Genomic DNA, 22756 nt, shown 5'->3' on the forward strand with positions numbered 1-22756 from the left:
CCACAGCTGACTGCATTATTTTCAAGATTATATCTAATTTTTTAGGTTAATAAAAGCAATCATTCACATAGCCATTACTGTGTGCTTTACATATGTATAGATATTAGCACATGCAAACCATTAGGAGGCACCACAAAAGTGCAGAGCAGTCTAGTAACACACTGGTGAAGCTGCTCTTCAACCCCTGCGGTCTGGCTCCGCCCCCACGCTCCCAGCTGCTGTTACTACCAGTAAGAGATGATAGCAAAGAATCAAAGACTTGCAGTTAGAGTAAGCTCCTCCCACCCCCAGCTCCCTCTTCAGAGGCAACCACTGTTCCCGGTTTCTGATTGTCCCTCCAGACGGTCTGTGCAAACATCAGCAGGTAGAAAGGGAGTTGTGTTACAGCGTGTGGTCTCACTCATGTATAAATAGTTGTTTTTACCGGTTTTCTAATAATTGCTACCATCTGTGCTTTCCAAGCCCCATGTGGGTGCTTGCACTGGAGAGACCAGGGGTAACGGGAAGGGAGAAAACTAAGTTATCAATAGAGTACTCAGGCCTTTACAAAATATTCCATCCACCCCACTGATTCCATCATCTCTGGATGGGACTCTGAGCCCTGGCCCAGGTTCAAGTCTCCAAGGGATTCCAGCCGGGTCCCCGACTGGTCTGGGGGCGCGGCGCAGGGTGGCGGCGGGCAAGCTGCGCTCCCTCGGGGGAGGAGTCTCCACTGCCCCCCTCGTCCCTCTGCCAGCGCAGCCTGGGCCAGACACCCCCGGCCCCGCGCCACGGAGGCGCCGCCGCGTCCCGGCTTCGAGCCGGAGCAGCTGGGGCCCAGGCGGAGTGGGGCGGGGCGGAGGGGCCCCGGGGCTGGAGGAAGCGCTGAGAGGGCGCGGCCGAGCGGGGACCCGGGCTCCCGGCGGCGGGCCGCCCCGGGAGCGGAGGGGAGTGGCCCGCCGCGGCCTTATTTCCTCGAGCGCCAGCGCAGCCCGCCCGGAGCCCGAACCGTCGAACCCCGCGCCTGCCCGCCCGCGTCCATGCCGCCCCGCCGGCAACCGCCACCCGCGTCTGGGCCTGAGGGCCCGCGCCCCGCCGTCCTGCTGCTCGCGCCGCTGCTGTTGCTGGCCCTCCAAGGGGTGGCGGCGGCACCCGCGGGGGCCGGGGGGCCCGAGGACTCCCCTGGGCTCCAGGACGCCGAGCTCCAGCGCGGACTCCTGCAGCAGGCGGCGCGCGCGGCGCTGCACTTCTTCAACTTCCGTGCGGGCTCGCCGAGCGCCCTGCGAGTGCTGGCCACCGTGCTGGAGGGCCGCGCCACGGTGAGTGCCCGAGTGACACGGCCGCGCACCGCGTGGGCAGCGACACCTGTGCGCGCGCGCCCGTCCGCCCCGCGGCCGATCCGAGACGGGGTCTGTGAGGAGTACGACGTTGGGGGAGATCGGGCTAGTGCCTCGGCGCCTCCGAAGTGGTCAGGCCGTGCAGCGGCCCATGGTTGCGCAGAGTGCACAGGAAGCTGGCTGGCTCTTTCGGCGTTTACGAGGCCGTAGATTTTTCACAGGGCAGCTCCCATTCCTGGGAGAGAGGTGCATGGGGAAACTGAGGAACAGGCCCCAAAGGCGAGGCTCGATCTTGTTTGGGAGTATCCAGAGGTGCTTGCCAAAGAGGTAGTCACTGCGCGACCCACCATGGCTCCAGCAGAAGTCCTGGGCGGGATTTCTAAAATCTGCGCCCGTTCTCCTGCGGACCGTAGACGGACTGTCTCCACCGCAGGCGACCCTGCAAGGGCTTCCGGATAAAGTGGTTGGAATCGGTGCGCTGGCCGAGGGTGCAGGCACCTTCCTAATACTGGCGTCTGCTTTAATGGGAATGGACCAGGGCTGTTTTCCATGTGAATGGAATGAATGAGAATTTGGCAGCTCCTGATTTGGTTGCTGATTTCCGGGCACTGGCTGTTGGAACCTTATTTGTGTGTGTGGAGCTACATTGCTTGCTTCATCAAACAGAAGATTGCAAAATTACAGAACTCCACTCTGTCCCAAAAGCAGCGACACTCTTTCCAGTAACCCCCAAATATTCCACAAAGCCTGCGGACTCAGCCTCACAAAATCTAGAATTGAGTGTAGAGTTTTAAAGAGGGGCAGTAGGATTTTTGTTTAAGATTGTTCTAGCCTTGGTGTCAGATACAGGGGTGGGGAGGGCCTTTTGGAAACACAGACTTTGTTCCTCAAAGACTTAATCCTGTAGCTAAGGTGGCTAAATTTATTGACTGATGAAATCAAATTTTTCCTAGAAAAAGGCCACCTACTCTTCTCACCTTTTTAAACGATCCTTGCTGTCTCGGAGAAAAGTTCAGTTTTACTAGTTCAATAGAGAAGTGCAGAAACAGAGCTTGAGAACTTTCTATCAAAGTAGGAGAGTAGCCACCTCCCAGAGCCCAAAGAGAGTCTCCCTGAAGATTTGCTCCCTGGTTATCATTGAGGAGCATTCCCTACAGAAAACTCAGTTTTCAAGTTCCAGGAATTCTTTTCTTCCTTCCAAGACCATAAAAAACTAAATAATAATACTTTGCTTTTTTTATGCATTTAGTCATCCCCTTGAAAGAACATTAAATACTTGGCGTCTTTCACAAAATAACTAAGTTCTCAAAACCCAAATGAGTTAAGTAAAAATTCCCCTGCTCTTCCACAAAGAGCTCAGTTAGTGTTTTTCATCTGTAATAGTATAATGTTCCTGAATTTTAAAGGAATTCTCCTTGTGACCAAAAAAAACCACACACAAAAAAACCAAAACGGGGTGGGGCAATAAATCAATAAGTTGGAGGCAGATATGCATGTGGGGAGTGGTGGGGGGGAGGGTGGTAGTTAATAAGTAGGGGAATGCAGGGTATTGACCCTAAGAAAGGATAACCTATTGTCATTTGGTTTACCTTTACATTTCTCCTGAAAATAGTTATAAATGTTTTTAAATCAAGGAGCCAGGAAAAAGAGCTCAGTGACTTTCAGGACCAAGAGACTCTAGAGACTAAAGTGGTTTCAGTTTTTCCCAGGAATTCAGTGAAATTTTTTCTCCATTCCTCTACCACTTTCAAACATCACCACTAAATGGGGGCCCACCTTCAAGGGTGATCAAGGCAGCCTAGGGCAAGGTATATCTTAATTTGTGGCCGTGGCCTGCCAGGATCCTTGGGGCTGGCAGAAGCCTAGCCGGGGGGGCCCCTGAGAGTGGGGTGCTGTCTCCTACTGGGGAGCTGCCATGGGCTGGGTGGTGTGGTGTTGTAGGGAACCCAGATTCTAGCCCCTGCTTTGCCTCCAGTGAGCCACACAACCTAGAGAAGAAAGATCATGTCTTTTCTGATTATTTCCTCATTTGGAGTGGAAATAATCCATGTTCTGCCAACCATGCTAGGTGTTTTTAAGAGTTCTATAAGAGGATATAAGTACCAGTTGTAAAATATAAAAAATGTGAGTTACCATTATACTGAGGGGTGATCCATTTATCCATGAGTTATTTCTTGAGCACTTACTATGTGCCTGGCACTGGGCTAGATATTATGGCCCTAATTCAGATTGGGATGGGATCATCGGGAAAGCGACTTTGATATTCATTCAGTTTTGAAGCAGTTTCTTGGCTACCTGAATGAGGAGTGCAGACATCACCTGAGTGGAGCTGTCAGTGGACAGCAGACGATGAGGCTTAAGGAATTTCTGTTGTACTTACAAGAACATAGTATTGACAAGAAGTGAAAAATGGTACAGCCCCAAAATGGGTCTGCATTCTTTATGAAATCGGTGCATTTCCAGGGTGAGTGCTCAGTTGCTACACAATGTCTGTCACTCATCCAGGACTGCCCCTAGGGTGAGCAGGTGGCTGGGTGTGTGTGAAAAGTGTAGCTCATAGGGAGCCCTCTTCACCCTAAGGGCCCATGCACCCCTTTGTAAGATGAGAGGCTGGAGCCAAGTCAGGGGTTTTCAAAGTAATGGCCCACTAGTGGGGTAGGAAATCAAGTTAGTAGGTTGCAGATGTTTTGTGGTTTGTTGGTTAATTTTTAACAAAATTGGTTGGAGTACAAACTAGTAGAGTGTGTTTCAAAAATAAGAGTAATTAGTACCTAAAATGTGTTTCAAATATATTTTCATGAACTAGTTCACTATGAAGAATGCAGTTCTTGCTGTGGGTTTCAGTTAAAAAGGTTTTGAAAACCAGTGAACCAAGTGTTTTAAGACCTCTCCCAGCCCTGATTGATTTGATTTCCTAGTTGTACAAGAATCTCTCATTTTAGAAACACTTTCGCCCTCTTGTGGTGAAATCCAGTAATAGCTGTGGTAGTAAATGTAGCCAAGTTTTGGGAAGAAATCCGTCCTAGCTGCTGAAAGAGCCAAGTGAGCATTCTGTTTCGTTTTGTTTACTAAATAATAGGGAGAGATCGCAGACCACAGCTTGTGTTCCCTCACTGTCCTACCCGGTGCCATCTTTTTTCCTGGCTTTCCCCTCCATTTAGCATGTGGCACAGCCTCATGACCCACAGTGCAGAGTGGTGGGAGATGTTGGGTGGTGTTGATACCCAGGGTATCCTGGATCAGCCCCACTCCCAATTCCTTCTTCCCTTAAGAGGCTGCCCCTTACACTGAGACGAGTCCTAGCAAGTCCTGAGACCACTGCCTCTAGCAGACGATGAGAGGCCAGCCCCTCCCCTGACATTTAGAGATCTTTGCATGCACATACTTTATGAGAAAGGCAACCCACTCCGGAATCAGCCATTGCTTGGGGATTGGTCACTTAAGGTGAGTGCCCGCTGCACTTCTTGGCTCCTGTGTTTGGGGGAGGGAGGTTATATACCCATACCTCAAAATGCTTCGATTTAAATTAAAATCAATAAATGTAAATATATCACCTATTTTTGGGTATGGGGCCAAGGCCATTTCATTGCCACCCCTTGCAGTTTTCTGGCAAGAAAACTCAGCCATTATGGATCCTCTGATTTCTATTTTGGTTTACTTACAGTGCTGGGAGCACTTGCAAAGAATACAGCACAGTCCTCTGCTTTTACCCTTTTTTCTTCTTTCTTGCTCAGTCTTGACTCATCCACACCCAATTCAACAGCAAGAGTTTTAGAGACTTAATTTCTTCTACAAATTTAACTTGGATTTTGTGGACATGATACCATGATACTTTTTTGTGTGTGCTTCCACTCTTCACAGTTTATGGGACCGTTAGTTTGCAATTAGGCAATAGGCACCCCTGGCAGGAGCGAGTTTGGGAGCAAAACAGTGGACTTCCGGCAAGCATCAGGCCACCGTCAGGGCAGACAGGCTGGGCTACTGTGGGCACTCGCCCACGTGTCTAACAGCGGAACGGAGCCTGTCTGTTGAGCCACAAGCATTTAGGACAGCACTTACTCTACTAAAAAAAACCTTCTTCCTCTATCACTTTCCAATCTTTACTTTCACTCAAGGAAGCCTCCCAGCTGCTTTTACAGGCATCACAGAAGAACAGGGGTGGGATTTGCAAGATGAACACGGTGTATCTCCATGTGCCCTCACACTGCCCTGGGGATGGAACCTAACAATCCTGAGAGTGCAAAACAGATACACTCTCCTTCCTTCCCAGGCATTGCTCGTGCTGAAAAGGCCCACACAGAGTACAACATTAAGAATCACTAACATCTGTAATTAGTTTCACTGCTGTAACAAATGACCACAGACTTTATAGGTTAAAAGACCCCACAGATTTATTCTCTTACAGTTCTGGAGGTCAGTGGTCCAAATGAGTCTAGATCAGCGTGTTGGAAGGGCTGCCTTTCTTCCAGACACTCTAGGGGAGAATCTGTTTCCTTGTCTTTTCCAGTTTCTTGGCTCCTGTTTCCATCTTCCATCTTCAAAGTCAGCAGCACAGAGTCTCCTGAATGAGTCCTCAGAAGGACTCTTGTAAATATGTTCATTAAGCCTACCTGGATCATCGGGCTGTCTGCCAATCTCCAGATCCTTAACTTGAGGATCCTCAGTCTTCACACTGAGGACATTCCCTTTGCCTTGTTAGGCTACATACTTAGAGATTCCAGGAATTAGGACGTGGGCATCTTTGAGGGCTATTAATCGGCCTACCTCACCCAGTTTCTGGGGTAGCTATGGGCTCATGCAAGTACTCCCCAGACTGCTGGACACGTGACTGTGCCCAAGAAATAGCAGCTCTTGCCCACACCTCTTGTCTGGCTGATCTCTGCAGCCTTGGTAACCTTCTCATCGCCACACACGTCTGCCCCCTACACACCGTCTCGGTACTTGACTGGGGGCTGCTTTATGCTTGCTCCTCAACAGGACTAGGTCTGTTGCTCTACCGTGGAAGGGCTCGCACCTCTTTGTTCCTCCATTCCTCTAACATCAGGCTCTGTAAGAGACAAATGCTATTTGTTCAATGAACGTAAAGGTAGCTGGAAGGGTGCTGGGACCATGGGGCATCTGGAACACAAGCTGGGCCGGGCCCAGCCCTTCTAGAGGAATGCAGCAGACCCAACACCTCCTATCCCTCTCACGACCAGCCTTTTCTACTTAGCCCCACCCTGAGCTAGAGGGGAAGCCGAGGGTAACACCGCCTCGGGCCATGTCCACTTTAGCTTCTTTCCAAGGGCCGAGAACTTGAAACTAGAGTTGGCTAAACAGCACTCTGTGTCTTTCTGTCCACTCCTACTTAACCTAATAAAGCAGAGTGTCCACGTGCAAAGGTCTCCTTGGACCCCACGGGATGGGGCCTGATCCAAAGGTCACGGACTTTCGTTCCATAGACTCTTTGCTTTATCTGGCATTGCTGAAGAGAAGGAAAACGCAGGAAGATAATTCCCGGGTATAATGTAATACACTGAAGCTCTCTGTCCAGAGCATAAGAACAGCACAGCAATTTTTATCCACAAATGATTCTTTTACTTCTCTGCCACCGAGCCTGACTCATAAAGCTAACCTTACAAAATGAAGAAGTTTGCTTTTACTGAAATGGCATGACATTTATGTTTTTTTTACCAAATGTGAAGGCTGGAGGGGACATTTAGAAGCTGAGTCTGTCAGACCAGCGGGGCCCAGTGTGTGTGGGAAGGGAGATTAGAATCACCTGGGAACTCGATGACAACAGGAGTTGTCCCCACCACCCGTCCCCTCAGGCTGAAAGCATGAAGTTTAATGTTGTCACCACCAGCCCTAAGGCAACATGAAGGGACTGTACTGAGCAACCATCCACAAAGAGAGGAAAAGCAAAGACAGCGTTTCCCCAGAGCACAGGGTTTTCTTTCTGTAGATTAGCTTTTGGCAGAATCGTGTCTTTGGAACCCCCCAGAGTCACGGCATTTTCATGGCCCCCTGTGACAGCCGACAGCAGGGCTTCTTGGGGACGCTGTTCCTGCTCTTTTGTCGGCTCCCAATTTTTGAGTGAGTGTAAAGGGGGTGTTAGGTTTCTAAAATGAAATAAATACCTATTGTCTCTCCCTCATGAAGTCCTCAGGTTTATTTCCAATATTCACACCGATATTTCAGTGACTTGACTTTAAACAAACATTGTATCGTATCTAATATAAATATAGTCCAGACATGTGGTGGAAGAAGAATCTTTGACCCGTTGACATGAAAAGAAACCTTTACGTTTTACAGTACACAGCTTTTTACTGAAAATAAACCATGACTTTGTAGAGGCGCTATTAGAATGGGCAGTTTTAACTTACTTTTTAAATTTAGTTTTAATTTTTGAAAGATTTTATTTATTCATTTATTTTAGAAAGCACATGCATGAGTGGGGGGAGGGACAGAGGGACAGAGCGAGCAAGCGAGAGAATCCTCACACAGACTCCCCACTGAGCGTAGAGCCCGATGTGGGGTTCCCCATCCCAGGACCCTGAGATCATGACCTGAGCCGAAACCAAGAGTCGGATGCTCAACCAACTGAGCCACCCAGGCGCCCCAGTTTTAACTTCTTGATGCATATATAAATGTCTTTACTTAGCAAAGTAGCTCTCTGTGTAATAGGAAGCTAGGAGTGAATTTTCTTCAACATTGTATGTATTTGAACTGTTTCAGTCCAGAGTGCCGCCTTCAAATGTTCCTGCTTGCACAAGAGCCCATGCTGGGTTGCCATGGAGTTTATTGACTGCCCTCCCTGAAGCAGGGGCTAGACCTGCCACCTTAACCTCCTGAGGCCCCATGAACTAACTGCCAAAGACACTATGTCAACCAAACTTTGAATTACGTTCCTCCATTTCATTCAGTCCTCATGAAAGCCTTGGGCCCTCAGAATTGTGTCCTCGGACTCTCAGTCAGCTGTATGCTAGTGACGGTCACTGGAGCTACTTGTCACTTCTACCCCTCCCTCAGAACTTCAGCTGTTCCACCCAGCACCTCAGGAGAAGGTCTCAAATGGTGGTCCCCAGACCAGCAGCAGAAGAGCCCCCTTGGAACTCCTTAAAATGCAGATTCCCAGGGCCGGCCCCCAGTTTGCTGACCCCAAACTCTGGAGGGAAGGCCCACCACACTGTGTTTCAGCAAGCCCTCCAGGAGATTCTGTTGCCACTTAAGTTTGAGAGCCACCACTCTAGAGTAACATCTCTGTAAGAGGCCTTCTCAAATCTGGCCCCAATCCACCTCTTAACCTTCACTCCAAGTATATCCTTCCACTAACTCACGGACCTCCCAACCTGGCTGCTCACCTCCTTCCTTGTGCCGGGCGCCTCTCCCTTTCTCTCGGCTTCTCTCAGTCCCGGTCCTCCCTGGAGATTTCCTCACCGGCACTGGGTCATGCTCCCCTTTGTGCCTCGCCTGAAATAACACACCCGAGGCTCCTTACAAAATCTCAGATCGTCTTCACTTTCATGCTGTTGGGGGTTGTTGTGCCATCAACCATCAAAGAAGATACACCGAAGTCCTAACCCGTGCACCTGTGATCCTGACCTTGCCTGGAAATAGTCTCTGCAGATGTAGTCAGGTTAAGATGAGGCCATACTGGGTTAGCTTGGGCCCTAAATCCAATGACTGATGTCCTTAGAGGAAGACCACATGAGAGAAAAATGCCACCTAAAGACGGAGCAGAGGTTGAAATGCTGCAGCTGCAAGCCAAGGAAACGTCCAGGACTGCCAGCCATCACCAGAAGGCAGGGAGAGGCAAGGAGGGATCCTACCCAGAGTCGCCAGGGGGCACAGCCCTGGTAACACCTCGATTTTGGACTTCTAGCCTTCACACCTGTGAGAGTATCAGTTTCTGTTCAGGCACCCGATTTGTGGTACTTAGTTACAGCTGCCCTAGGAAACTGATACACAGGCCTGGCCGGTTCCTTCCAGAAGGTTTGGGTGGTCCTGTCTGCAGTACCATGGTTATAAGCACCGTCAGTCTCCTTCCCCTCCCCCACCCCCCCATGCACGCATTCAACAGCTTTCTTTCCACCCTCTCAGAGGCTGCTGGCTCTGTCTTACAGCTTCTGTGCCGTATAAGGGCCGAGCAGCCGTCCGAAGCCAGGCTTTATTACTTACTAGCTCTGTGACTTGGGGTGGTTGACTCCACTTCTTCATCCTTAAAATGGGGCAATGATGGTATCTACCTCAAACAGCTCTCGGGGGGATGTGCTAATCCACAGGCACTGTGTAGAACCACAAGAAGCATGTAGCAAGAGCCCATCATATGTATTCTAACTTCATCATTTGTTCTTTCCCAGTGGTTAGCAGGATGCTTTATGTACAAGCATTAAATAAATGCTTGATATTGATTTGCTAAGGATGTGAGGAGCATGTTTCTTACCCTCTCCCCCAAAATCTAATATACTGAGTTCAGTCATCCTTTGTACACTTCCCTTTGAACACTTTCTCAAACAGGACTTTAAAAGCAGCCTGTTTCCCTCTCTACTGCAGGGGAAGCCCCAATCAAAGTGCTGCTCATTCCCCTAAGAGCCCGTTCCTTGTGAGGCTCGGTGTGTGGAAAGCACACATGGGAGGGGGCTGCCTTCCCCCGCGGCCAGTGGGAGCAAAACCAAGAAACCTGGAAAACAAAACACACACAGAAGCCAGATTAGAATATAATCTGTATGATTAGTGGTCCCTGATTGTAAAGCATTGTGTTCGAGGCTATAGCCCATAAATCCTCTTTTATACATAATTAAAAAGAAGTCTGTAGCAAAGAGCTACTAATTCATCCCTTCAGGTTATATAGTCACACAGTCATTTGCTTTGTTTGCAGACTTTTCTTTCATATAAAGCGCCAATATTCTGGAAAGTATTAGAACAGTGCAGTACCTCTTGCTGTGTTTTAAGAAACGGATATGAGACTTCCTAATCTGTCTCCCATTTGGACACTTTGGGAGTGGGGGGGGAAGGGAGATGAAAGGGTGTAAGCACCGTGACCTGCTATTCCAGGAACACTTCTTCCCTCAGGGAAGCCAGAACTGTTGTCACCTTTCCCAGAACTAGAGTAAGCTCTTTCAAAAAATATCTACTTAGTTTTGTTTTTTTTTTTAATAGCTATGAATGGATGGATTAGCTCTGCACCATGCGGCTGTAGCAAACCAAGAGCCAGCGCAGAGGGAGGGCCACCTGACCTGGAGAGTTTGGCTCCATCCCGGAAGTAGAACGTCTAGATTCGAAACCAGGTCTCATTTGTTTAGCACACTCCTCAAAGCTAATCCCACTAACTGGGAAAAAAACAAAGACCTAAATCTAAGATATGGGGTCAAGACGTCCATGCTCAGTTACTTTAGACTTAACATTTTTAAATGACTTTTCATCTTTTTAAAAGCCTGTTCATGTGGTCTTGGTCCCAGGTGCAAAGCTGAGGGAGGACCACGCCTCATTTCGGGGACCATTTTTGTCTTTGGTCCATGGAGGCTCCTTCTGGAATTTATTCTTTTATCCCCATTCCCATTCCCCCCCACCCTCCCATGGGCCACCACTCAAAAAAGTCTGATGTGTATTCATCTGTTTGTCCGTGTTCTTATAAAAGATACTGTTGGGTTTGTGTGCAAACTTTTATTTAAACAAGTTTTTGTAAATGGTTTTATGCTATACATTTTGTCTGTTTCTGTTTTCACTCACAGCCTTTAGGATCTATGTACATTGCTGTATGTCAGCTAGTTTGCTACCTGTCTCCCCCCCCCCCATGGCACTCTGTGGCCGGCACCCCCATTTTACCTGCCCACCCTCCAGGGATGGACACCAGATTGCCTCCAACTCCCACTACACATACGGTGCCTCAAGGAACCTCCTCCTATGAGTCCCCTGGAACCAGCGTCACGGTTTCTCTGGGATACGTACCCAGAGGTGAGTTTGTTAGCTTGCAGGGCGTATGTAAGCTTGATGTGACCACGTCAGCCAGGCTGCACCGGACTACTCTCCATCAGCCCCCAGACCTGGCTCACAGTTGGCCGTAACCACTTTCCAATTCATTGCCATTCTGATAGTTGCACAGCGATACCTCAGGGCTTCTTTAATTTGCATTAGTCAGAGGATTACTCATGAGTTTGAACCGGCCTTCGGAGCTCTGTTAGCATAGTTAGGACATGTGGAGTGCTCAGAACTGTACCCAGCACAGACCCACTAGGGTATCTGTTGTTGTTCTCTAAATAGAAGCATCATTTAAATGATGGTTGGTGTAATAATGTCCTAATATAAAACTTACATTCTAGCGGTTATTTCTGCCCTTGAATTACATTCAGTGTTACCTTCTACTGTAGCCCTCCTATCTGTCCACCGTATACTTCTCTCCATTTCCACGGCCCTCCGCTCGCCCCCTGCAGTCTCTGTGCCGTGTGCTCACTCTGGACACCTCCTCACTCCAGCTCCAGCTCTCCACACTGCAGCTAGAGGGATCTTTTAAAAATCTCTCCTGTCTGTGGCTTCCTATTTCTCTTATGATAAAATCCTCACCATCGCCTGCGAGCCGGGCCCTCCTTATCCTGGTCTGTCTCTCCGCCCTCTGGCCCCACTGGCAGCTCCTCGGGGAACTTCCTCCCCACTGTTCCTTCCCTGTGGAATGATTTGCCTGCACCGCTCTCCCCACCCCCCCACCCCCCAAGTCAATTCCTTCTTAATCTTCGCAGTTCAGTTTAGGGGTCACTGACCCTGGTCCTGAGACTGGATCAGTCCTCCAGTTATCCTTTCCTAGCTCTTCAGTCATCTGTAATCAAATCTTCAGTCCCACAGGGATCTCTTTGAAGTCCTTCTCCCCGCGCCCCTCCCCCCGCACTGTGCGGAGGGTGCAGGCTACCCCCGTCCTGTCGCCCCGTGTTCCAGCACCTAGCACAGCTCTCTGAGCTCCACCAGTACTGCGGCGGGGTGTCCAACCGCCGAGGCCTCTTTACTGCAGAACAGTTGTAATCAAAGATAGCCAGAGGGGAACACAGTCCTGCACCGAGACACCGTCCCAGACAGAGCGGACTCTGGCTGGCGCGGCTCGCGGGCCTTATCTCCGGACGACCGGCAAAGCGGCCTCACAGGGGCTTGTGACTCAGGCAAGGAAGAAGGGAGAGGCCCCTGTGGGAGATAAAAGCTCTGCGTCTTGATAACTGATAAAGCACAACCCAAAATACAAAAATCTTTTGGACAAAGTGTAGATGCTTTTAAGGGTGCCTGATTAAAATAAGGAAATCAAATCAGCAAGGAAAATAACTCTTCAAAAGGCCAGGCTCCATTCTGACTCAGCTCACAGCCTTTGTTAATCGGGTTCTGTTTCTTTCCCTACAAAGAGTACATACTGATGCTTCATTTTGCCTCTGTGTGTTTTCAAAAACTGTTTTCAAATACTATCCTAAGTAGTTTATTTAAAATACGCCCAGTTGTATCTAAGGATGAGGAAGACTTTTGTGAATCTTTGTCTATGGCAAGTAAGCACCCCCCCCTCCGCAATGTATTATTGATATGAAGGTTGGTGGTCCTCAGGATTCTTTTCTATGTCCAAGTAGATCTTCCCTGGGGGGTTGCATCCATTTCTGTGGCTTCAACCACTCTACTCCACTGAATCTCCTATAACATCCAGCTGCCTTCTGGACTTCTCTCCCTCGTTCCTGGGCACCAGAGATTGTACCTACCAACTCTGCTTCCCCCTTCTCTCCTCACAAATGGTCACAATACCCATCCTGCCCACCCCCTAACTAGCAGCCTGAGGGTGTCCCTGACTCCTGTGTTGGAGGCCTACACTCAGGGGGGACCTTGAAGTGGATGCAAGCAAAGGTCCTGCATGTAGCAGGTGAGAGGGCCCCAGGGCTGGTGCAACAAGTGATTCAAGGCTTAGAACCTACTGGCAAGCAGAGGGGCTGCATTCTGTGAGTACTAGTTCTTGGTGGGTCCTAGTGTGGTGCAGGAGTCACAGGCAGCAAGCCCATCATTCCTTGCATTCCTTTCACTCGGGAAGCAAAGACCCCAAACTTCAGGAGTCTCGGAGACTGAGGCCATGGAGAGCCTTATCCAGTGACTCTGGAGCAGATCTCAAACCCGTTAACCACTCATTGGGAGCTTCAGGCAGGAGTAAACCAAAGTAAAAGCAAACTTGAGTCTGTGTTGCCCTTCTTCCCTAACCTGGAACTTGGGCCAGACTCAAATTTCCAGCATAGTTCTTTCTCTCCCTCAGGTCTATAGATTTTACTAATGATAAAAATAGTGACCATACATTGAACTTTTACCCTGACCCTGTCTAAGCCCTTTTAATGCCATATCTTATCCTTCCAACACCTTAAGTATTGTAGTTACGTTTACTGGGGCCTCCCTCCCCCTCTGAGTTCAGGATCAAGTTCCAAGTCCTCTTCATTTAAAAAAAAAAGCTTTCCATGACCTTGTGCCATTCTCCCCACATTCTTTTTTCTAGCTTCATTGCCTCCCCTGGAATGCCAGCCCCTGTACTCTAGTCCCACACCTCAGAGAGCTAGTTCAGGCCTCCCTTGCTATAGCCTCCCCACACTTAGCACCCTGCACATGTGCAGCTTTCGGCCACACTGATGAACACACTCTGTCTCTAGTGACTTGCCTGTTGCCACAGTAGAAGGGGGTCTCTGGTAAGGCTGGACTGGATGTTCTATTTCTCTGTATCCCATCCCGCACACCGTGCTTGGCAGGGTGGGTGGTGAACAGTGAATGAGGGAGAAGTCAGACTGGTGTGTGTGAATCTGTAAATTGAAATCTGTGTTTCAGCTTACACCAGAACTTTTTCAAGATTGAAAATGAGTCCTAAGCAAACTACCCCTGAGCTGTGCTCTGGGTGCTCCCCACCCCTCAGCCCCTCCCCCACCACAGTAACATTTCTACATTCACATGTTTAAATATTCTTTGCATAAATGATTGCCAGAGAATCCTAGCCCTCCATTCTCCAGCTTTTCAGAATTGTTTAAGAATCTAAAATAGGAATGGATGGTATCTGGCCTATTTAAAATAACTATCCTGTGGGGCGCCTGGGTGGCTCAGTCATTAAGCGTCTGCCTTCGGCTCAGGTCATGATCTCAGGGTCCTGGGATCGAGCCCCGCATCAGGCTCCCTGCTCAGCAGGAAGCCTGCTTCTCCCTCTCCCACTCCCCCTGCTTGTGTTCCCTCTCTTGCTGTCTCTCTCTGTCAAAATAAATAAATAAAATCTTTAAAAAAAAAAAATAACTATCCTGTTTGTTTGTTGTGTTCCTGGGCTAAGATTCAAAGAAAATTGATGTTTCCAACTTGATGGCAAATAGCATGAAGTTCTTCTAAACAGTTGAAATTGCCTCAGTGATATGGCTTTGTCGAGTCTAAAACTATGCATTGGAATCGATGACAAGTTTAAAAGGCTACACGTGCATTTCCAGAGTTTAGAAGTACACCCGCTGGTGAAAGCTGCCAGGGAGGGAGAGGCCATACATCTGAGGATCTTCAGTGTCGGTACTCCATCCTGTCCTAGACCTCCGGCCTCAGCGGCAGGTCCCCTCTGCCCCAGGGTCTGGGGGTGGCTGCTTCCCTACTGTGTGTTGGAGCTGAGGCATCCTCCTCAAGGTGTTCTCCTCGGCCACCTTAGTGGAAGTAGCCACTAATGCCCATCCCCCCCTTCTTCATTTACCACCATCTGAAAACCCATTATCTATAATGGGGTGCACCATTGCCGCCGTCTTCCCTGTTGACCATGACCGTGAGCATGCGGGCTTTCCTGGGCCAGCGCCCTCCCGGATGCACGGATGCACGGGCGCCCGGGGTGGGGCAGGGAGAGGCGCTCCCTGCCAGCCTGGCCTGCACGTGCCTGCTCTCACAAAGCCAACTGGCCCCCTCAATACAACCATTTCCCTTTCTGAACTCCCCTTTGTGAGTATGTGTCCCACTAGCAAGCAGAATATCATGATCAGAGCAAAATTTGAGATCTTTTCTCCTTGCAAAAAAGAACTGCTTTTATTCCGGTATAAATGCTACAGCCACCATTTGCATGCCATGCTATGCCACGAGAGTGATTCTTCAATAGGATGATGTTAACAGAGCTTCTACTAGGCTAAGATTCTGTTTCTATGTCTCAGGTTAATCCAAAGAAGGAATGTCAAGTTGACCTGGTGTTTACCACAGATCACTATAACCCGGAGGTAAGCTGCCATAATTGGTGAAGTATCCAAATTAGCAGCTCATGTGGATTTATTTTTTTTAAAAGTGAAAATCTGAATATATAGTGACCTGGAGGTTAGCTTCTGGTTTGGTTTTTTTATGCTTTGTTTTCTCTTCTCAAGACTTGAAGAACAGAACTAACAGGAACCCACGATGGAACTCCTTCAACTTCATGGCCTTATGCAGGGTTGCATTTAAAACAGTCCCCAGAGCCACCGTCCCCTCCTTCCTTTGTCCCTGGGAGGGAATTTCACAGTCCCTTTGGTACCCCTTCTAGCACCTCTGAATGCTTAAAATGACTCATTCCCAAATGTCAACCCGTTCCTCTTCCTGTCAGCTGTTGACATTTCTCGTTAGCAGGCTGGCATCCTATGAGGCCGATTCCAGGAGCTCCCGTACAAAAGTATTCTGTAAAACACAGAGCAGTACCAATGTATGCCACAGGCATTATTAATGTCTCTACGATCCTGACCAAGCCAGGTCATGGTTGTCAAGTTTCCTTTACCCGTTCTCAGGAAGAGAGTAAAGAGAAGACTCATACACAAATTAGAGCCAGATGAACTGCCGTGTGCTGGGCTGAGTTGGGAGTCAGTAGCTGGAACCTGGGTGGAGAGCAGCCCAGATGCTCTTTGTGTGGTGCATGAGTCAAAGCAGGCAGCATCGCATTCAAGTATCTCGGGGGGCAGAGCTTCCGAGGGGAAGGCATGACCCCCACCCCCCAGCCCAGAGGGAGGCTTCTGGAAGAATGCTTACCAGTACACAGAAACAAGTGCTAACAAGATAATGGTGTATTCTGACTTTGCTACTTCACCTAAGAATTAAACATTTTCTTAAAGCATAAGGAAGACCCCTTTGATTTCTAGTGTTACAGACTGAAAGTGTTAGATTAAAGCTAAAGGGAAAACAATTACTAGATTATTTTGACTAACTGTTTCTGTGAAGAGCACAGCTAGCTAATTGAAATGTTCCATTTCAGAGGATGAGGAGAGTGCTTTGCTTTGATTCTGCGGAGCTGTTTTGGGGTGGGGGGGCAAAAAGGAAGGAAAACAAAAGGGGACAATACCCAGTTCCTTTTCTCTTTCCTGGAAACGGCTTAGACATCAAAGGAGATTGTGTGCCAGCTCTCTATTCTGCCTTTGATAAAGCCTCTTCTGGGATGCACCCTTCACCTTCTTTGTTGCGGCCGATAATTGGGATTTTAATGCACTACTGAAATTTCCTCTCATTCCAAGTAGCACTCACAGGAGGAAGAGCCTCCCGTTGGAAAGCATACTTCAGTTTTTTGAGTTAGTGCTAGACATGGACTTACTAAGCAGATCCAACTTTCATTAAAATTTGTTTCCTTGTGGGCTTTTTTGTTTAAAGTTTCTTTTTGGTTGTTGTCATCCAGTTTCAATGACTGTAAAAGTGAAAAGAACTGAACTGCTCAATCAACCACTTGGTAACAGGAGTTCTTAACTAGGGGCCCATGGATGGGTTTGGGTGGGGCCATGACTAGAGGCCCACGAACTTCCGCCAATTCTAGGCTCAGTGGTGAGGGTCTGAGCATACGTGCGCCTTTCTGGGAATAGATTCTGGCTTTTTGTTGTTGTTGTTGGGGTAAGGAATTTGTGACCTATGAGGATGGAGAAGCACTATCCTATGGTTGAGTCATGCATTTAATGTTTACTTGAAGCATCCAGCTGTCTACCTCCAGGTGTCTCTGGATTGGAAGAAAAGTGAGGGTGATCCCAGAATACTCAGTATGTCTGCATTTAAATACAAATGCAAACAAACATCCCTTGGATTGGTCTATTTTGGGTGACATCTGCCTCCATTCCTTCCAGATGAGATCTTGGAGTAGAGAGATGGAGTTAGTATAGAGCCAGGGCTTTGGCATCAGACAGACGTGAGCTCAATTCCTGGCTTAGCGTTTACTAGCTGTGAGACCTTGGAGTAAGTTCCTCTTTAGACTTCAGTATCTTAATCTGTAAAGTTGGTATAAGAGAACTGAATTCATAAGGCAGTATGAGGATGTTGTCACTTTTGTTAATGGGAACCAGCTTCATCTTTTGGTTCAAGTTAGCAAGTTTGAGGTCCAGCGGAGCATTATGTTGGTCCACAGCAGAGAGTAAAGTACCTACTGTCCTTGAGGTTTGAACCAAGCAGTACTCAACAGACATCAACAATCTTATCTTTCTTTCGAATATGCCCAGCGTTACTGTATAAGGGCATCGTCAGAAAGCAGGAGTTTAAATGACAGCAAATAGTGAAGGACTGTTGTGTTCAGCTGTGAGCACAAAAATCACTTTCCACAAAGCCAAGACCACTGCCTCTCTATTGATGCCAATGCATCCTGCCACATACGAGGAACTTCTCAATCCTGTGTGTACCTATGTAATTGGGGTCGGTGGGGAGTGATAAGTAGCCATTCTGTTTAATTCCAAAATCTTTATTTCAGGATGGTGAGGAACGTTTGGGGAAATGTTCTGCTCGAGTGTTTTTCAGGAATCAGAAACCCAGACCGGCCATTAATGTAACTTGTACACGGCTCATCGAGAAGAACAAAAGACAACAAGAGGATTACCTGCTTTACACGCACATGAAGCAACTTAAAACCCCGTTGGATGTAGTCAGCATACCTGGTACGAACTAGTGTCTGGAATTTCTGTATTAGGAAATGTATGTAATGACTGAATCTTAAATAGAATTATCATTTACATTTTTATCCCCAAAGTGGCACTTTAATTCATCTATAGAATGCGGTGCGGTACACCTCATTATTCAAACAGAACTCAGAAGTCTCATTTTCCTGTTCTTCATCTCCAGGACAGTATGGTAACTCCATCAAGAGCTCTCTGTGCCCTTTTAATCTCCCCACTTCCCATCCCAGACAAGGGTCAGGGCAAGAGCTCAACCTTCAAAGAAGAGGTAGAGTTGCCACAGGATAAGAACGTGGCGGGGGAGGGGGGGCAGTTTTCAGGGCTGAGTCCAGAGCCTGAGGCGACATTTCTAAAGATTTGTGGTGTTGGCCTTGGAAACTTACGTGATGAGACACCATCGCCAGACCCCCACGGGGCCCACTGCAGACTTGGGTGCAGGGCTGGGCGAGCCAGCTGTCTCGGGGCCTTGCTGGGAGGCTGCCGCGGAATCAAGTTTGTCTCATTTAGGTCAAGAGCTAATGGGCAGCAGTGCCGTCTTTAATAAGAAATGAGCCCTGTCCTCCCAAGTGACTCAGCTGAAGTGAAGCAGGGCTCATTTTTTCTGATGCTCAGTACTATTGAGTGCGTGTGTGGGCAGAGTGAGACTCAGCACTTACTGGCAAATCCAATTTGCAAAACCACAAAAGTCATCTCTGGACTTGTGCTTGGGTATTAAACTTGACATCTGGCCACTGTAGCACTCCACATCCCACACTCTCTCCAGCTCCCTCATTTGCGAGGGACGTTTGCCAGTGACTGTAACGGACCCATGTCCACAGGGCGGGACCTGTGGTCTCCACTCCTGAGTGCATCTGTGCCCCCTCCATTTGTCGAGACTAAGTAGTCTTAAAAACCTGCAGGCAGAATACTGCTCCTTGCCTTTCTAGAATTCAGAAGCTTGGATGTTTCTCATAGTAATTCTCTGACAACTCAGCTTAAATCCTGTTCCAAAGAATTATGAGGGATAATTCAAAATCTTACGTTGTAGTAGAATTTGCTTATATTTAGTACTGTCTGAAATAAATGGGATAATGACTGATGCTTACAATCTACAGTTATTTAGGAATTTTTCCCCCTTTTGCATTAGCTGGGGAAATAAGATTTTATATAGTCTCCTTAAAACACAAATTTAGAAATTGTATAAGACCTTTTCTTTGAATATTTGCTTTAGGATCACAAGATTTTGGACACTTTTTAATAGTGAAGGTAAACTGCCTTATGTTCAGTTAGTAAGTCCTACATGCCCACAAGGATCATTCTGTAACAATCTAACTTAGTGTGGCATGAAGTTCCAAAAATTTCTTTAATAGAGGACACCTTTTTATTAACAATTTACAAGTTCTGTTGTCACTTTAAGTTCAGTGGAGGCATATAATGGTACTATTTATAGCCTGTGTACACAAAATTATTAAAACTGGAAAGGTTTGGTTTTAGACAAAAGTGAGTCGGAACTGTGGAGCTGTCCTTGGATTGGCCAGTTCGGATCTCAGCAGCCTCAGTTCAGCATGTAGTCAGTCTGGGGCTCTGGGCTCTGTAGGGCAGCGTTCTCTACAATTGATAGGTGAGACCATTTAATCCGTTTCAGGATATCCTTGCTCCACACTGTTTTTCCCCTAAAAAAGTGGTCATTTGGTTTTTATGATGAGTACAATTTTCACTTTTCTAATGAATTTACAAGCCTCCTTTAGATGAGCCCAAGTACACTACAGAGGAAAAGACTGAAGACCTGGGAAGAACCAGCCCAAGTCCAGCCACCTGAGTGATTCTCTAGCAGTGCTGCCCACATTTTTACGTTCAGCTGTCCCCGTTATTCCCAGCATTTCATGTAACGAATTCGCCTGCTAGCAGTGGGCTTTGTTGAGCTCACAGTGGCATGTAAGGTGAAGCCCGTGATGGGTAGCTGGATGAAGGAAGCTCTCACTCTCTCTCACTCCCACCCTCTCATACACCACACGAGTCCGAGGCTCAGCTCAAACCTCCTCTCTCTGAAGCTTTCCCCAGACTTCTCCAGCCCAAAGAAACCTCTCCCTTCCCTGTGCTCTGTCAGCATTTTGATCCTTCTCCTCTTGAGGAAGGTATCAGCTGTGTTTCTGCAGTGTCAACAAGTGGAGGGTAGGGACCCATCTTCGGGTCTCTTGCGGCACCTTGAATCGACCATCATTATAAGCCAGCCAAGTCAAGTTCCACCAGTACAGAGAAGAATTTGTGCCAAAGATTATTTTTCTGAGAAGGATTAGTTTCCTAATAAGTTTGTTCCTATTCTTCACATATTATACTATTATTTAGCCTTTATTTAAACTAAGGATATCACGGGGCACCTGGGTGGCTCACGGGGCGCCTGGGTGGCTCAGTCGTTAAGCGTCTGCCTTCGGCTCAGGTCATAATCCCAGGGTCCTGGGATCGAGCCCCGCATCGGGCTCCCTGCTCGGCGGGAGGCCTGCTTCTCCCTCTCCCACTCCCCCTGCTTGTGTTCCCTCTCTCACTGTGTCTCTCTCTGTCAAATAAATAAATAAAATCTTTAAAAATAAAAATAAATAAATAAATAAATAAATAAATAAATAAATAAACAAACAAACTAAGGATATCTCCACCAAATTGCATAAAATGATGATGGTCCATGAACAGTTATCTCATAAATTAATTATGTGCTAAAATTTGAGTTCCTAAAAGTCACAAAAGGTAATTTCTTATTATTGTATCCCTACCTCTAGCAGTGTCTGATATGAAGTAGGTTTTTATGAATGTATGCTGAAATAAAAAGATTGCAGTTCCAAAAACAATACCACAGAAAAAACTCACTTGATTTCTTCATGTGTTCAAAATCAGTAACAGAGATACTGCCAATTCATTGATTAGCTTTAAAGCCAATGATCAGAGAAGGACAGACATTTGGCAATTGGTAAAGACCATTGCAAGGACTGCAGACCCGGACCAGAAGGTAATGTGGAGAAGAGAATTGATAGACTTTTCAACCTAATTTTAAAATGCTTCTCAACTAACAAGACTTTAGATTAACTTTGAGTATCATTATAGCTGTTACTTTGCGTTAATATGGTACAGCAAAGAGCCCTTAATTTTTTTTATAGTAGCTTTACTCAGCAGGACACGTTGAAGCACATAAATCAGCATATGATGTAGAAACAGATAAGAACAAATCGTGTCCAGCACAAGGCTTGCTGTAAGAGAGGACTGATGTGGCTGAGCTTATGTTCCTGAAACATACGAAATTGTGTCTCCAAAATGCCATAATGAAAATGTCCTTTTTTTTTTCTTCCTCTCAGACAGTCATGGACATATTGATCCCTCTCTGAGACCCATTTGGGATTTGGCTTTTCTTGGCAGCTCTTACGTGATGTGGGAAAAGACAACCCAGTTTTTACACTACTACATGGCACAGATCAGCAGTGTTAACCAATGGGTAAGAGAAAACCCCGAAAGTCAATTTATGTCATAAGAGATACAACCATTGCAGTGTTCTAAGAGTAAATTAATGTGAATTTCTTAGTTTTATGGAAACAGTTTTACTTGCATTTCATTCATTCAGTAAATATGTCCATGCCTGCAATGGACCAGGTATAGTTTTAGAGACTGTGGACCTAGCAGTGAACAAAAAACACAGTGTAGCTGCCCTCACTGAAATTAATTCTGGTGAGAGAAGATAAAGACAGTGGACTAATAAATAGTTAATAGGTATCAAATGGTGGTAGTAAGTGCTATGGAAAAAATCAGGGAGAAGGGAATGCAAAGGATTGATAGAATTGCTACTTATATTTTCTCAGGTAAGGCCCCTTTCATTTGAGCAGGGGTGGCAGTGGAGCAGAGACCTAGGGGAAGTGAGTGAGCCCTTCCTCCATGAGGGAAGACAATTTCAGGCAAAAGGAATTGAGGACAGCAGTGTGGCTGATGGGTTGGAGAAATAGTAGTGGGGTATAGGGCTACTGTGACCGGAACAGAGTCAGCAAGGGGAGTGCACCAGAAGATGAAATCAAATGGAGAGGACCAGTTCCTGTAAGGCCTCACAGGCCAGTAGAAGAACCTTGTCTTTTACTCTTTAGAGGGTTTTTAGCACAGGAGTGACATGATCTGACTTAAAATACCATCATTCTGGCTGCTGTTTTGAGAACAGACCAGAGAGAGACAACAGTGGAAGCAGGGAGACCAGGGAAGTGTTGCAATAATCTAGACAAGGCCTGGGGGTGACTGGGACCGGTGGTAGAAGTGGAGGTGGTGAGAAGTGTTTGCAATCTTCATATAGTTTGAAGTCAGACCAACACTGTTTGTTGATGGGTTGGATGTAGATCTATCCAAGAAGGAGAAAAGTCAGGGATGAATCTTAGGATTCTGACCTGAGTAACTGGAAGGATAGAGTTTTCATTTACTGATTGGGGAAGACTCCAGGGGGGAACAGATTTGGGAAGACATGAGCTTGATTTGGGGCAGACTAAATTCTACTAAATTACCATGTAGATGGTATTTAAAGCCACAAGAGTGGATGACATCACAGAGAATGTGTAGATAGAGAAAAGAAGTTCTGTATGGAGTCCTGCA

At 47.2% G+C, this 22756-nt stretch overlaps 1 protein-coding gene across 1 annotated transcript in view; it reads left to right on the forward strand.

Annotated features, from left to right (window-relative positions):
* Nucleotides 1–863: 863 nt before the first annotated feature.
* Nucleotides 864–22756, forward strand: part of RARRES1 (retinoic acid receptor responder 1) — a 50850-nt gene continuing 28957 nt past the window's right edge. Inside the window, exons 1-4 of the mRNA XM_036122413.2 lie at nucleotides 864–1298; nucleotides 15446–15508; nucleotides 17968–18151; nucleotides 21490–21626. Coding sequence (XP_035978306.2) covers nucleotides 1020–1298; nucleotides 15446–15508; nucleotides 17968–18151; nucleotides 21490–21626 — 663 coding nt within the window. The 5' untranslated portion in view covers nucleotides 864–1019. The remainder of the gene's footprint in view (nucleotides 1299–15445; nucleotides 15509–17967; nucleotides 18152–21489; nucleotides 21627–22756) is intronic.

The sequence above is a fragment of the Halichoerus grypus genome, chromosome 1 (assembly GCF_964656455.1).
Source record: "Halichoerus grypus chromosome 1, mHalGry1.hap1.1, whole genome shotgun sequence".
Taxonomy (NCBI): Eukaryota; Metazoa; Chordata; class Mammalia; order Carnivora; family Phocidae; genus Halichoerus; species Halichoerus grypus.